At 40.1% G+C, this 13929-nt stretch overlaps 1 protein-coding gene across 14 annotated transcripts in view; it reads right to left on the reverse strand.

Moving 5' to 3' along the window:
* Nucleotides 1–13929, reverse strand: part of LOC119740218 (1-phosphatidylinositol 4,5-bisphosphate phosphodiesterase beta-1-like) — a 116208-nt gene that overhangs the window by 66987 nt on the left and 35292 nt on the right. For all 14 annotated transcript variants that reach the window (XM_038215439.1, XM_038215440.1, XM_038215438.1 and 11 more), the window contains exons 5-6: nt 1345–1424; nt 1085–1138 (exon numbers count right to left, since the gene is read on the reverse strand). In XM_038215439.1, coding sequence (XP_038071367.1) covers nt 1085–1138; nt 1345–1424 — 134 coding nt within the window. The remainder of the gene's footprint in view (nt 1–1084; nt 1139–1344; nt 1425–13929) is intronic.

Raw genomic sequence — 13929 nt, forward strand, 5'->3', positions numbered from 1 at the left:
TTAATGTCACATACAGGATGAGTAAAAAAAAACAAAAAAAACAAATGTCGGGACTATTGTTTTAGTGAAGTATTGCATGTAGCACTTTCAAAATCTAAGATATGAAGCCCAATTCATAAACTTTGTTGTAGTACAAGAATCATTCAAATTGCTAATGTACTTTTCAGTTACGGAATTTTAAACACAACCACCGTTTTAAGGTTCTGTCCACGGATCACAAAAAGTTCAGTGTTCTTTCAGCAAAACGAAAACAAATCACATAGGGATGTGCGTGAATTGTTTTCGCTGAAAGAACGCACACCGTTTTTGTGATCCGTGGAGAGAACTTTAAAACGGTGGTTGTGTTTAAAATTCGGTAACTTGAAAAGTACGTAAGTGATTTGAATGATTCTTGTACTAAAAGAAAGCTTATGAATTGGGCTTTCATATCCTAGATTTTCAAAGTGCTACATGAAGAACTTCACTAAAACAATAGTCCCGACATTTGGGTTTTGCTTTTTTTGACTCACCCTGTACATTCATGTTCACGCTTACTTTTGAGCTGCTTATGAACCGGCTTTAAAAAATACATGTAGGTTTACAACACAGTCGGGGGAAAAAAAAGCTTGGCATTCAAAACTGGGAAAAAAATAAAGAAAAGAGAGTCGTGGACATACTATCGGCAAAAGCTAGGGTTACGAGCGAGAGATCTTGTCGCTGTCTGAGATCTAATCAGACTTTTTCTCCTTTGAAGAGGACAATGCGGTGAGGAGCGGGGAAATGTTACACCTCACAATGGCCTAGTGTTTTCAGAAGAGATTAGGATCAGGTGACAAACTTCAGTTTCCACGGAGAGAAGCCCTGAAACCTGACGGGATTTGGAATTAAAAAACGAGAAAGGTTTTTTGTAGGGACGTGTGATGTTTAAAGGGAGAACTGCAAGTCCTTGGAATGGACACGTGTGTGATGCTCATGTGGTGTTTCACTATAATGGAAGTTTCGCATTAAAAACAAGGTTATATTTGAGAAATTTGTTTTTCTTTTTTAGAGGGGGGGGGGGGGTTGGTGTTTTCAAAAGTCAAAGGTAACTAAAACAAAACCTCACCTTTTAAGGGGCACTTTTCCTTCTTTGTTAACCATTATCGTCAGCCTTGTGTAACTGTCGCAAAAAAAAAGAAAAAAGAATATCTACAATGAAAGACAAAAATACATGTACATCTTACTCTTCCTTTTTAGAATGCTGGAACTGCCCAAATGGATACCAATTATTCCAACTCTTTTAAAACTAAATAAAAAATGGCCAGATTTTCTGTATTTTGAAACACTCCTCTCAGTGGAAAACTCTACTATTCCAATGACACTCACATTTTTTCCAAAAGTTTATACGGAGAGGGATACTGGGCGGAACGATGGTAACCGATCTTCAGAATCATGTCTGCCCATTCCTGCAAATAGAACAGAGAAGCAATGGAGTTACATGTACATGTATGTACAGTGCAATGTACGCATGTTTACGTCTAAAACGTACATGTACATACCTTGTACATGTACATGTAGTTAAATTGGATATTAAAAAGAAATAGGTTGACGGAAATGTACAGACACAATAAAGAAATTCAATTCAGTTTAAGAACATTTTTATGGATGTGGGTGGGGAATTCATTTTCCCCAGTTAATTTATCTAGAGTGTATGGGCTCCGTGCGCCAACAAAAGAGGGCACCCTTTTACCTAGCAACAACGTCCCATGGGCAGGACACATACATTTCGCTGGTTGACGCGCGCGCACCATTTCTTGTGTGTGACGCACGTACACCAGGGGATTTCTACTATGTACACACAGTGCCACGCTTTGCGGCAAAATATTTCAGTCAGGCAAGATGGCGTCGTTCAGTCACCCCCAACTGTACTTACTTTGCCGATGAGGGGATACTTGTGAACAGAGCGCATAGATTTTAACAATATCTGCATGAATTTGCACTGTGTTTTTCCCAAATCTTTTCAAAGGTTTAAAATATCTCTTGTCTGTCACCGTTTTCTTGTAGCCAAATGTGGAGTGCGGTGGCCTCGTGGTCTGGGGCATTGAATTCATGGTCTGCGGGTAATTCTGTGGGTTGTGGGTTCGAGTCCAGCCTGGGATTATGGTACGTGTACTCTTGGGCAAGGCACTTTGTCACTCATTGCTTCTCTCCACCCAGGAGTAAATGGGTACCTGTGAGGGCAGAGATGGTTATTGTGATTGCATTAGCTTCCTTGCCCCTATCAGGCAGCATGTGCGTGAATTGTTTTCGCTGAAAGAACGAACACCTTTTTGTGATCCGTGGAGAGAACTTTAAAATGGTGGTTGTGTTCAAAATTCGGTAACTTGAAAAGTACGTAAGTGATTCAAATGATTCTTGTACTAAAAGAAAGCTTATGAATTGGGCTTTCATATCCTAGATTTTCAAAGTGCTACATGAAAAACTTCACTAAAACAATAGTCCCAACATTTGGGTTTCGATTTTTTTGATTCACCCTGTACATTCATGTTCACACTTGCTTTTGAGCTGCTTATGAACCGGCTTTAATAAATACATGTAGGTTTACAACACAGTCAGGGGAAAAAAAGCTTGGCATTAACAACTGGGAAAAAAATAAAGAAAAGTGAGTCGTGGGCATGATGGGTCGTTCCCTCCCCCTCCCAAGCTGCTAGTCGCCCCTCCCAGTCCCGAGATGTTTCTGTAGTATTTATTACCCATTTGCAAAACAAATGAAATACATACATGTACTGGTTAAGGCAAAGAATTCAATAATGCAAATGCAATTAGGAAGGCAATTAGAAATTTAACTCTTGTGTCGAGAAACATTAGATTCTGTCCAAGGTGAGGAGTAAATAAATATGTTATCCCATTAACCTGAGGGGGGGGAGGCATTGCAAAATCCAACTCCACTCATCAATTTTCAATTTTGTGAATTCAATACCAGTTACAAAAGAACACAAAACTTGGAATTTGAACCCAGAATTTAATACACTTTTGATGTACATGTAGAACTCTTCCTTCACAAAGAGTCGGCAGCATGCCTCTCTTGTCACATTCACTTCTCGTATCACATCCGTGGGAATGTTTTTGATGAATAAGGGCCAACGTCTGCAGCCAATTAAAGTGAGAATTTGTGAGAGGGCAGTGTGCGATTGGTTGTCATTTTTTGTTCTTACATTCGTTTTTGTTCTGCCTGGTTTTTTTTATTGGACGGCAGTACTGCACTGGGGAGTGGGCTTTCAAACAAGAAGGTGCCGACAATTTGTTTGGACTTTTTGTTGAGCGTGTAGCGACTTGTTCCACCATGATTGGACATTATTCAGCTGCCGACTTGTGGGAAATGAACAGCACAAAGACGGCCAACCCAGGCGCAAAGAATGCCGGTCTTCCTGGGCCATGTGCAGTCAGTCTTCCCCACAGGCGGAATCAGTCTTCCCCATGCGTGGCTTTACAATGCGCCAAATTTGTTTTCTTGCATGTGAAGCCACGCGTGAAGCCTGTCTCCGTCATTCCGTCAGTGCCGCTATGAAATAACACTGCGGCGCACACACGTTAACCACGCTCTAACCACGATTGGTTAACACGCTATCAGCGCGCTAAACCTAGCTAGTGAAAAAATGTAAATATTTTGCGTGAGTCCAGATTCTTTCACACCCAGCTGTATGTTTGATACATCTTCTTCAATGGGTACAGTTATATTCCATTTGAAGTCCAACTTCAATTATTTTTTAACTCTCATTATAAATTTTTACCGGTCTTGTAATTATTTTTTATTGTAATGCATACAGTTTTAATACCTCTGTCTATTTTTAAAATGTTTTCAGTGTAAACCCGCCCACAATTCAGCCTTCGGGCTGCGACGGGAGAGTAAAATAAACCATTTAATAAATAAATAAATAAATAAACTTTCATCTCTATACTAAAGTTCTTCTTTATTGAAACTTTTTTCCTATTTACAACAATGAAACAGAATGTTTTTGTGCATTAATTAAATTTAGTTACTCTCAATTTCAATTGCAAATTTCAATTTTCAAACTGGTTTTTTTTTTTTTTTTTTGAACTAGGATTGACAAACTACATCAGGTCTGGTGAAAAGTTTTAGTGACTATCACAGCTGTGTTGTCTAGCAGTTTTTTAACGATACTCGAGCGCTTGCAAATGTCCAAAACCGAATTTTCTTCTCAACAAAACTGTGCAAGAAAACAAAGGAAATCAGAAAACAAGTGATGTCAATTGACAAATTTCAAATAAAATAAAATTGCACAGCAAAATCACATTTTTTTGTTTAGTAATCTGCCAAATTTTGCACAGTAATAAAGTAAAAATCGCCTCACAATTTTGCAATGTGAATCACGAGAAATTGCTCACTAGAGCCGAATGCAAACTCCCATGTCCACATGTTATAATCTAGTCTGGAATGTTGGTTTGTTTTATAATGTCATTAGCTAAGAACAACCTGGGGCTGAACACGAGGCAACTTCTGACTTCAGCACAACACGGGCCGCAAGACACGTGCTTCTCCTGATATTTCACTACTTGGGAGTGTGCGTAATTAGCAGAGGACTGACAGAGGCTGCAGGGCCTAACACAAAGGTCTTGCGACCAAAACCATTCTTATGCCTTCAATGGTCGCTAATTTGATTTCCAGAAATATCTTTTGATGAAAAAATGAACACATACATTGTGAGGCTGAGAGGAGATTTAAGAAAAAATCTGCTCATCTTGTGATAGGTTTTGTACTTCTGTACAAAAATATGAATCTCATGCAGATCTGCTGGCTTTATTAACACAGGAAATTTTTATGAGACGGATGATTTCAAAGCTTGGAATGCAAAATGTTTGCACAATTTCTTTTATTTTAGATCCTCAAACCTTTAGTTTTTGATGCTGAGCTCAAATGATATTTTCAGGCATACTTTACCTTTAAAAAATGTGAATTAAGACGCACTGAATGTTTTTTTTTTTTTGTCTGATTTTTGGGATGGATGAAGAGATATTGATTTGTTCTTCAAAATTTTGGGGGGAAATGGAATGGTCGTGGCCATTTTTGAAAATTGATATTACAGAATAAGGATTGGGAAGTACAGCCCAGTCACTATAGAGTCCAGGTGTGCCACGTACTCTGGTTCACGCGCATAGCTCAAGTGTGCGAAGACATCAGCATGCGGACCAGCACGTGAACCAGCAGAACAAAGACAGCTGACGTCAGATTTTGCGATACTCTACATGTGCACGTACAGTACATGGAAGCTCAAAAATGTCCAATATGAGTCTTGCAGGATTTGAGGGAATCATGATCGTTGCTGACAAATTGCTTTTGGGTGATATGGTTCAATTCGGCCTACAACAAACCTACTAGGGCTGCTCCGAATATACCGAATATTCAAATATTCAATCATCATCTGAATATTCAAATAGCTTTCTGCTGTTTTGGTAGTCGAAACATAAAAAACTATGCATGTACACACATGACTGTGCTGTTATTTTAATCGTAAAGTTGATGTGCTTTATTGTCAGATGCCACTTTTTGTTGACAGTAACTTTTTTGGGTGCCGGTGGTTCATTGTTCCCATCCTTTTAGCAGGTTAAAGCCACAGTTATAAAATACTGCAAAACACTCCTGCGGCCCATAACATCGATTGCCCCGCACAAATTTTAACCGCTGCGCAACTCTTGACAGGTGCGGCATTCAGTTGCAGCTGGCATGTGTAAACTTGACTGCCGAGTTTTGAATATTCTAATATTCGGTCAAACGCTGTTTCAAATAGTCAATACAAAATTATTTTAACATGGACAGCCCTAAAACCTACTGTTGAATGCCAAGATCCAAGGTACGGTAATTGACTTTCTGTATGCCAAGAGAGCCTCTAGCACAATGCCTACACAAAATATTACAGTCATTGGCAGGATAAAAATCAACCTACACACCTATGGTAAAAAAAAACCTCTTTCTGAGAAACACCATGGGAGCAACTGCTCAACAACACCTAAAAATCGGCCACTGTTATACATATCAGATACATGTTGTTCTCGCCTTAAGGTGATTCATTTGCGAGAGAGAGAGAGAGAGAGAAGTGTCTTAGCACTTTTTTGTCGAGATGAAATCTGAAGACAACAGGCCCGGCTCAAGTGCCCCGGGCTGGGTTGTTACCATGCGGGGGATTTACGGGTTACAGTCGAGTTATGATTACAATGTTTTTCATCATGCTGGATGGTAATCCCCTCTCTTCCCTCGCAAATTGATGTCGCACCTGAAAAACATGTCTAGGGATGCGAGCCGGCAACACGTAGGAGGAGACGAGAGAGAAGAGTAAAAATCACAAAACGAGGATGATGACTGGAAAACCTTCTCGTTCATCCACTCAGCGAAATTAGTTCAGACACCCAAGACGAATCAATGCTGTGCACGTGGGTGCAGCAGACCGGTAATATTAAATCTTCGGAACGGGGGCGTGAATATAGTACTAACGGGGAACGGGGGGGGGGGGGGGGGGGGGGGGGGGGGGGGGGGGGGGGGGAGCAGGTTAAGCAGGCCCTGAGACTCATATGAAGGCAAAGTTATGCCAGCTGCTGATCATTTACAAGATGCAGTCACGGTAACCAGAGGAGGAGCAGATGTACTTCTTCCCTGAAACCATCCGAGTTTACCAAACAGTTATCTTGGGCATGACCCTCAAGCTGGCTAACAAGATATGCTCCGACAGCTGAACTGAATCCTAAATGTACCATTTTGAGGGACATTTAGGCCAACAAAAAAAAGTCTTCGGTTTCTGGTATGGAGCTTGCCCCAAAAGTGGTGCAGCGACGCGGCTTCTTTTTTTTTTCAATTACTTTTTTTTCCTTCAAATGTCGGCTGATGACTGCAAATGGTGCCCGACTAAATTTAGTGCAAAATATTTGGGAGTCCAGAGAGGCCACATAAAGCTTATACTCGATCGTAAACTCATCTAAAAACACGTTTAAATTGTGCAGCAGCAGGATTCCAGTCAAACCAGTGAGTTTGGTGGTTTTGAGACATCATCTTTCATTGAAAAAAAAACTTTTTAATGTTGCCGACGCGCATGGTTACGGCTAGGCGTGCATACCAGAAACCGGAGACTTTTTTTTGGCCTTATGGAAAAAATTTTGGGGGGGGGGTTGGGGTTGGGATGGGGGTTTGGGGGCAAAACAGACAATGCACCATATTTTGTTCTTTACACAAAGACTTATCCACCTCCACAATTTAACAGCAGATTCTTAATTTTTCTATTCTTTTGTAATCAAACTTGATCCTAACCAAACAATAACCACCACGAAAAAAACGCATAAAAACGCACACACGAAAATCCCCAAACATCAAAACAAAAGTAAAAGTCAACAAAGTGACTATATTCCAGTAATTAGTGAAACGGAACACTGGACCTGAAATTCCGCCACAGCACACAGAAGTTCTCAAAAAACAGCCTCAGCTTTTTAACACTTGATACCGAAACTAGTGAAATTAAAAGTGAGAATCAAAACCGCAATGATGTCACGTAACAAATTACCGACGCAAATGATGTCCCTCGCAAAACGCATATCCCGGCAGGATGTTCGTCAACCTGAAATGTGGCATCATTTCATTTTCCCTTATCACAGATATGTCAACATCAGAGAAATCATTTATTTTGTGTTTACATGTAGAAGTTGAACTGTTGAAGCCATCTATGTGATTTCATATACAACTGTATATATTACCTTTTCTTCATTTAGAAACTGTCACTCTATATAGATCCATATTGCAGCAATATATATTTTCCGGGGGGGGGGGTGGCGGGAAATAACTTATCTAACTGAGACACTGAATAACACACACATGTTTACATTACAGGTACCTACTGTAGTGTGGACGTTCCTTAGTTTTTGTGTAGTTTTTGAAAGGCGGCAGAACACTATGCCCCAATCTATAACAAGTTAGCTCAAGTTGTCTACTGACCCTCATTCAAATGGGCCATGTTTTGTTGACCCTAAACTTGAAAAATGAACTCTCCATGGCAAACTCTTGGTGGCGCACTGCATTGTGAATCGCCCGAATTAACCGATCACTAATTTTGAGATGGAACGTCGATGTGGAATTTTACCCTGCACTGTGTGGCTTGTAAACATGCAAACATCGTTCCTTTACAAGTTTTATAAGATGGAATGTTTGCGTCGGGGTGATATAAATCAAATTAGGTTTTGCCCTACACCGACGTTTGAACACTGTATACTCAGTGTGTTACCTCCCGAGTGTGGAAAAAATCACTCGGGTGGGACTCGAACCCACGACCTCCTGCTTTCTAGTGCAGATGTCTTACCACTCGACCACCGAGCTAACGGGATCGGCTGGCTGGTTCGAATTTGATGTACATAGCAGCGGGTACCGCATAAACTATTATAAGATGGAATGTTTGCGTCGGGGTGATATAAATCAAATTAGGTTTTGCCCTACACCGACGTTTGAACACTGTATACTCAGTGTGTTACCTCCCGAGTGTGGAAAAAATCACTCGGGTGGAACTCGAACCCACGACCTCCTGCTTTCTAGTGCAGATGTCTTACCACTCGACCACCGAGCTAACGGGATCGGCTGGCTGGTTCGAATTTGATGTACATAGCAGCGGGTACCGCATAAACTATTATAAGATGGAATGTTTGCGTCGGGGTGATATAAATCAAATTAGGTTTTGCCCTACACCGACGTTTGAACACTGTATACTCAATGTGTTACCTCCCGAGTGTGGAAAAAATCACTCGGGCGGGACTCGAACCCACGACCTCCTGCTTTCTAGTGCAGATGTCTTACCACTCGACCACCGAGCTAACGGGATCGGCTGGCTGGTTCGAATTTGATGTACATAGCAGCAAACGTCGGTGTAGGGCAAAACCTAATTTGATTTATATCACCCCGACGCAAACATTCCATCTTATAATAGTTTATGCGGTACCCGCTGCTATGTACATCAAATTCGAACCAGCCAGCCGATCCCGTTAGCTCGGTGGTCGAGTGGTAAGACATCTGCACTAGAAAGCAGGAGGTCGTGGGTTCGAGTCCCACCCGAGTGATTTTTTCCACACTCGAGAGGTAACACACTGAGTATACAGTGTTCAAACGTCGGTGTAGGGCAAAACCTAATTTGATTTACAAGTTTTGTCCCAAAAAAAACTTGAGCAGTGTTTCAGTAGTGCTCCGCTGACATCAACTATAAATGTACATGCAGGGCTGCCATCTTTGAGTAAGAAGAGCTGAGCCTGAGAATTAGGCAATGGAGCTTGATCAGAATGAATACGAGCGCAAAGCGCAAAGCGCAAAGCGCGAAGCCTTGTCGGCATGGGGTTCGGGGCCCGCTTAAGGGCTCGGGAACATTTTGGATTCTAGACGCTCTATGGTGCGATCTGAGGCAATTTCTGACCACTTTAACCAATTGTTTTGAGCGAAAGATCATCATTTAAACATCATTTTCGAGTTTGGAGTCACTGATTTATTAGAGTGAGAAATCCCCTGTGGGCGTGAGAATAACCTGAAATGCGTGAGTCTCACGCTCAATGCGTGCGAGTTGGCAGGCCTGCACATGTACAGGTAGAAACATGGATTGCATGTAACACAGATGGAAAATTACGGGTTTTTTTTAGCTGGAAAGCACACAATCTACGCAATTACATGCAATACAATGTACATACACATCAATCCAAATTTTCAAGAGAGAATCACATAAGAAATCAATTCATTATAAAGGACCCTCCCTCATCAGCTACAAAAAAGTTACACATAAATATCTGTAACGGACAGATTAAAACACAGCCATTTCAATCATGGACCTGAGTTTGTATAGGTGCATTTCTTGTGAACATGCTTTGGGTTCATGGACATGTTGTACATTCAGCTGGAAATTGATCAGTGCACTTTGCTTCATTCATTAGCGTGAAACAGTGCACGCACAGGCAGTACAGGTACATCCCGCCTCTAATGGCTCTCATGAGTAGGGCAAAGTCAAAATTTATTGCCCTGAAAATATTTTCTTGTAATCTTAATGGAAGTCTGAACCCTGGAGCGTTATTTAAGTGCTAATGATATGTTGTTCAGACCAATGACAAACATACATATCAGCTGATTGCACACATGAACACACTACTTCGTTTCTATCGAGTACACGTACTGAATTTCTGTTTCATTTTCGTTTGCAACACAAGTTGGGAAATGGTTAATTATTTGAAGAGTAATCAATTTGACGTAAACTAGTAATTGAACAAAATGTCAAGAGGCACGTCAATGACTGACTTGCCATCCAAAAGTGAAACCTTAAAACTGTACTCAACTGCATGGTCTTTCCTAACGCTGCGACGACATATACCTGTACTAAGGCCATGTAAAAACAAATTTGGTTTCTCATCCGAGCTTTTCTAAAAAAAACGTAAGGAGGCACCCCCTATTTCCCCCAAGATAGTGGACTTTCCAAGAAGGCGGATAGACTCCTCCATTTTCTTGACTCTTTTGTATTAATCAGTTTTTGACTTTAGTGGTAGCCCAAATGCTACAGTTGCAGACAAGTCAAACTATTCCTTAAATAGCCCGGCCGGCGAGTCAAAAATTATTAAGATACGGCAAAGATGAAAGGACAGGAAGAAATTAATCATTAAATTCAGAAAGCAAACCTGTTATCAATTTGTGTCTAATAACTGTTTATAGGGGGTTAAATTATTAGATCTGTTTTTTAAAAACACTGACAAGATTGCCTCAGGATACTTTATGCACATTGTTGTTTATGAGACACTGAAAGAAAAACATGCAGGCTAGAGGATATGCCCACGGACTAGCTAAGAGTCTGTTTCAGTGGCCTGGCTGGCTAGTGAAAAAAAAGTTAAGGTCGAACCCTGAAAATGGTGTCCAAAGGAGCCGTTATGCACTCTTTCTACATAGCTACAATTTTGTTGGAAGCTAGTAGAAAGACAATATATTGACAAAATTTGCAATATATTGCAAATGTATGAATTAAAAAAAAAAATAGAGATTCGCGTTTGTTGTTACAAACGCAGAGCGGTTGGGTAGACAACTATTTTATGAACACTGTCCAGTTAAGTAATGAATATTTTTATGTAAGAACAAAGGATCACGAAATTAAATCCTTTTCAGGACAATCAATTATTTTGTTTAAAAAATACATCTTGAACGCTTTGATAAATTTCAGTAAACATTCAATGTACATCACATACAAGTTATTTCTGGCTTGATAACGTCATTTAATAGTCAAAAACGGGAAGTGAATACTGATTTAGTTCGGAGTGGATGTTCATTGGGAAGTTATTGAACGGATGAACATTTGGAAAATATAAGTGTATGTATTCATAACACCAAACTTCCGGTTTGATGACGTCACAGTATTTGGAAGCAAAAGGTGAACATTGTAATGGTATTGTTATTTGGGATAAGATATATGAAATGGATCAAATGATAAAATTAAATTTTTACAATATGATCGTTGGCAAATTCTCATAGAAGTAACTTCCGGTCTGATGACGTCATGAATTTGAAGCCTTGCCAAGTTATCTGTGGTTAATCAAAGAATATCAAGGGGCGATTTGGTAAAATTTAAATCTATGGTTTTAAAATTAAAGAAAAGAAACACTATTTTATGTGTCGCTAGGGGGCGCCCTTTCGAATGAAGACGTCATCACACTGTTTTTAGTGTCTGGCTTTCCTCACTAAACACTTTCATAATATATGTCTGTAGTAAAATGCTTCCGCTTTTGAGTTACATGTATATTCAGTTTTTTTTGCACTTCAGGTAACACCGGAAGTAAAGGTCAAGCGGTTTTGTGTCCGGCAACACAAAATATTTCTCACGGCATTGTCTACAACCTCACTTAGGATGAGGGTCGATATATATTGAAAGTTACAAGTTCCTATCATAAACCGTTTAGGAAAAAAAACTGCGGAAACGTGCTGTACGAAAAAAAAAGAAGAAAAAAAGAAAGATTAATCGGAACAACTCCAAAGAGTGGTCGGGTTGTACCCGACCACTCAAAAAGGAGGGGGGGGGAAAAAAAGGAGGCAGGCAGGAAAATTTGCCGGCAATGAGAACTTGGTGTATTTTCTTACTTGGCTTAATGAAACAGCTGAAAAGTCTGAATACAGTTGTGAAAGAAATAATTCCGACTGTGTTTTTTTTATCTATTCAAAATATTTCCTGCACTTGCCAGTTCGAAAGAAAAAAAAATACCAGTCCCAATGTCCCAAACCAAGGTCCCGCCTATTATTCCCTGTAGTGCCAAAAACTGTCCAAGGAACTGAATATTCATGGATTTATCAGTGAATAAACACACAGTAATATTTACAATGTAGTACAGGTGGTAATAGACTGATGAGATCAAACATTATGCAGTGCTAAATTTTGTGTGCAAGTATGTATCTAATATTATCTTGTCAAACTAAAAACACAAGAAAGACTAGCTTTCAAACCAGGGATTTGTAATGATGCAATAAAATCATAAAAGTTGGAAATAGAAACTTAAACCTCATTGCAAGCTGTTAATGTGAATCAGTGCCCTGTCTGTATTTGTAAATTCTTTCTTCTTTTTCTCAAAGTAGACAAAAGATATAAACTGACAGACTTGAAACGAGAAATACAGATCTGACATTGGGGTTGGTGTAATGTAACTCACCCTTCATTCATTCTAGTGAATGTGTATCGAATGCAGTGAGTCAAAAAGCAACTTGGAGGGACATTTTCCAATGCTGTACAAATGTACAAATGGCAAAGGTCCCACTGTCCGTTGGCCATTTCTTGTTTCTGCCTCAATTACCGATAAACCAATGCTTTCACTTTTTCTCCCGCACGTCATGATACGTACACTTGACAGAAGTCAAGAGCTGATAACATCCCAGGGATGGCTCCTTGCGGGATAAGATAATATCTCTAGTGACTAGGATATAAATTGCCTTGGATTCACAGTCCATGCCTTATAGTCTGAACACTGTATGAATCTCACTCTAATATGGTCTGAGAACAGCTCGTGCATCTTACAAGATGGAATTTGAGTCGGGAAGATGTAAATTTTATATTGGGTTTTGCCCTTCGCCGACATACATGTATTTTCGTAAACACTGTATACTCAGTGTTATCCGAGGGCTTCAGAGAAAATATTCACAACAAGCTTATACTCGGGTGGGACTCGAACCCACGACCTCCTAACATGTTAATTTTAAATTGGGTTTTGCCCTTCGCCGGTGTAAAAAGGTAGTGCATCATTGTCCTTTTGACCTCCGATAAAGGGTCAACTCAATTTAAACATTTAAATGCTTCCTAATACACAAATCATAGTCAATGGAGTTCATGTAAGCAAGCACATATTTTTAGCTGCAGAAAGCAGCTCAAGAAACACCATCATGTCTCTCCATTAGTTGGTTGGTTAGTAACAAACGTCAGCACATGCCTTTTATGGCAATCAATCACCTTGTCCTGTAGGACCTCGCAACAACAGGTGTCTCGGGTTCATGGCCCTGAATTACGACAGGTTCAGAGGTCTCCACTGACCAGCTACCAAATTATTGCAGCCGTGGAAAATTGGGTCACTGGAGTCAAAAACCAGACGTTTGCACTGCAAACACTTCTATCGAGGGCACTCATTTCACATCTGGGCTGGCACTGTGCTGCACACAAATTGGGTGTTCCACATGCTACATAACGCTCCATGTACCAACTGACCGCAGCTTCCGAGATCATTTCGAGCTTGTTCAAGTATTCGATTGATCAATTGTGTTGGTTATTCAGTTAAAGGGAATATACATCATTTGCTTTTGCTGTAATTTCCAGAAATGGATGGAATTGGGGGGGTTGGAAATATATAGCAAATATAGTTACACTTACTTTTTTGAGTTTTTTGGTTCAAAAATGCTATAAAAACCAAGAAAAACAATCATTTTCCTGTAGTCTGGTT

This window comes from Patiria miniata, unplaced genomic scaffold (assembly GCF_015706575.1).
Source record: "Patiria miniata isolate m_02_andy unplaced genomic scaffold, ASM1570657v1 HiC_scaffold_5, whole genome shotgun sequence".
NCBI lineage: Eukaryota > Metazoa > Echinodermata > Asteroidea > Valvatida > Asterinidae > Patiria > Patiria miniata.